The 2,854-nt window shown below is 41.3% G+C and overlaps 1 protein-coding gene across 1 annotated transcript; it reads left to right on the top strand.

Annotated features, from left to right (window-relative positions):
* The first annotated feature begins 1,160 nt into the window (after nt 1-1,160).
* Nucleotides 1,161-2,030, top strand: LOC148198701 (uncharacterized). Its single transcript, XM_088115893.1, has one exon. It carries the CDS (start codon nt 1,161-1,163, stop codon nt 2,028-2,030), a length of 870 nt encoding a protein of 289 aa, XP_087972019.1.
* Nucleotides 2,031-2,854: the final 824 nt, after the last annotated feature.

Genomic DNA, 2,854 nt, shown 5'->3' with positions numbered 1-2,854 from the left:
GTACAGTCTGTTTTATATAGATTTATATGTTAAATTTTATGATTAAGTTGTTTGATGTATCTGTGAATTAAATTGTGAACTGTATGTATGTTGTATTAATTAAACAATATAAGCTTACCCTTGCAATTTTCCTGGTGCTGTTTACTGTCCATGTATAATCCGTCTTGTCAAAATGCAATGATCATCCGTTGTGGATGTGAGCAGAGGGTGATGCATCTCTTGAAGTATTACTGGAAGAAGAAAATTTGGAAGATGCAAACCTGGTTGAAGTTGAAGTAAAAGCTGAACAGTAGAGGCGCGATTCCGTAGCAGTTTTAGTCTAGTGTGTTGTGCAGTATTTTTGGCAGTTGTGTATATATATAGTTCTGCAGATCTGTTTTGTATTTATCTGAAAATTGGGAATTCTGTCAAGTGCTGGACTGTATTTTGATATTCTGTATTTAAATTCTACAGAATGGATAATCAGAACTGGTTTCTGTTTATTTTTTTTATGAATTCTGAACACTGCAGATTTTACTGTACGTGCTGTATGTTAAGTTTTAAAATTCTGAGCTACTGTAATATTCTTAAGACTGCACTGTTTATCTCTGTAAATGTGATCAGTTCTGGTTAATGGTAATTATCATTATTTTGGGATGTTACATTAGTGGTATCAGAGCAGTTTTGTTCTTTTAAGGAACACTGTAGGTTATGAGTGCACTACGTTTTTGCTGTGTGCTTATTATGTGTTAATGAGTTATTGTTTTAACTCTCGAACTTTACTAACGCTCGTTTTTCTCTAATCCAGAGAACTAATGGCGCCTAGACTTCCTCCTCCTCCCCAACCGAATGAGTCCGATACGTCCAGCAACGCTAGGTTGTTGGAAACCGTAGTTGAACGACTGCATCAACAGAACACCACGTTGCTGGAGCAAAACGCCACCCTGATGCAGCAAAACCAAGCTGCTATGCAAGGTTTGGAGGCCTCGCGTGTCAATTCTGAAAACACGCAAAGGCAGTTGATGGAAATCTTGGCTGCAACTAGAGGTGCGCCTGGAGCATCTTCTTCAAACGCTGCTCAACCTGCTGCCGAGTGGAGTTTGGAGAGCTTCCTGCAGCATCACCCAGCTAAGTTCAGTGGGAAGTGCCTCCCTGATGAGGCTGATCAATGGCTGGGAGATATGGAGAGAATTTTTAACGCCAAACGCTGCCCAGATGTGAACAGGTTGGCGTACGCTGAGTATTTGTTGACTGGTGAAGCGAACTACTGGTGGACGAGCGTGAAAGCTCTCTTGACAGACGCTCAAACTCCTATTACTTGGGAAGTGTTTAGGAGTAAATTCTATGAAGAATATTTTCCTGATAGCGTCCGGTTTGCAAAAGAGGTGGAGTTTCTTCAATTGGTCCAAGGAGGGATGTCTATTTCTGAGTATACGAACAAGTTCAAACACTTGGTTCGTTTCAACACAATGGCCACAAATGAAGAATGGCAGTGCCGTAAGTTTGAAAACGGACTGCGGAGTGACTTGAAGGTTTTGATCTCCAGCTTATGTATAAGAACGTTCCCTGCCATGGTTGAGAGGGCCAAGGTTTTAGAGAAGAACATGGCAGAAGTAGAAAGGCACAAGAAACAACAGCAAGTAAATAGAGGACCTATCGTTTCCAGAGGTAATGTTACTCCAAGGAGGACCCCCTACGTTCGTCCAAATCAATCATCTAATACGAGCGGCTCTCGAGCTCTAGTTCCTGCTGGACAATCTGGTCAGGTTGGGAACGTTACGTGTTTTCAGTGTGGAGGGCCACACTACCGTTCGTCCTGTCCTCAACTGGTGGGAGTGAAGCACTGTAATCTTTGTGGGCGAAACGGACACTTAGATAATGAGTGTAACATGGGTGGAAGAGCAGTGATGAGACCACCAAACGCTGGCAGGAATCAGCCTAGAGGAGGACGAGCCCAAGCAGCTGGACGTGTGTATGCTATTACTGGTGCAGAGGCAGCTAACTCAGGTACGCTTATCACCTGCACTTTCTTGCGGTATGAAACGCCTTGATGTACGTTGTTTAGTTATTGTGATAAGGGAGCAGTTTGGTCTGATAGTGTATACACCAACAATTGGATTAATTTTAATATCCGACAGTGAGATAGACGCTTATTATGATACTAGGGAGGATGTAATTTTCTAGAGTTGACTAACTTAGGAGAATACTTCCCGAGAACGGGGTGTTGGCATTCGTTTCTTTTAAGATTAGACCATTCGGTAGAACAAATCGAAAGAGAGTAACGAGCAGACTTTGAATTACGAATGGACCGTGTGTTGAAAATTCAGCTAAAAGATCTTTGTCCTTTATAGTGAATTGGGAGATGGATTTTTTTGCAAGGTCATCACGATCAACTTAGTAGATGGGTTTATGAGCAGGAGTAGCTAGGTTTACGTGTTGTAAGGTAACATGTCAAAATGTAAAGGTGGAACTTTGGAGATCACACGACAACAGGATAGGGTTACTTAGAACTTAAGTCAATTACCTTTATAGATCGGTCATAAGGTAGAGGTACTATTAGAATTACTGAGGATAGACTGACCAAGAAATTTTGCTTTATGATCATCGGTTTGAGAACTAACCATAATGATGGGTTTAACTCCACATGTAAGTAGGAAGATTGATTTCTTAGAATCCAAACTGGTAGCAATTCTGATAGACATTTTCAATTCATCTCTAGGTTCCGTGCAATCGTTGAAGAGTAAATTTAGCATCCGGTTGAAGACTTACTCAGTTATCATTCTGAAGGAATGGCTCGACGAGTAGATCGATTCTGACGTTCGCATACTTGTATGAACGTCTGTTTTGAATCAATTAGGGGTCAGATGAAGTCTCG

This window comes from Vigna umbellata, chromosome 5 (assembly GCF_029865625.1).
Source record: "Vigna umbellata cultivar VRB3 chromosome 5, Vumbellata_1.0, whole genome shotgun sequence".
Taxonomy (NCBI): domain Eukaryota; kingdom Viridiplantae; phylum Streptophyta; class Magnoliopsida; order Fabales; family Fabaceae; genus Vigna; species Vigna umbellata.
The sequence above is the reverse complement of the archived record's forward strand: the minus strand, read 5'-3'. Positions and strand labels throughout refer to the sequence as shown.

Coding starts and splice junctions, on each gene's coding strand:
- LOC148198701 (XM_088115893.1), top strand. CDS start 1,161: ATGGAGAGAATTTTTAACGCCAAACGCTGCCCAGATGTGAACAGGTTG.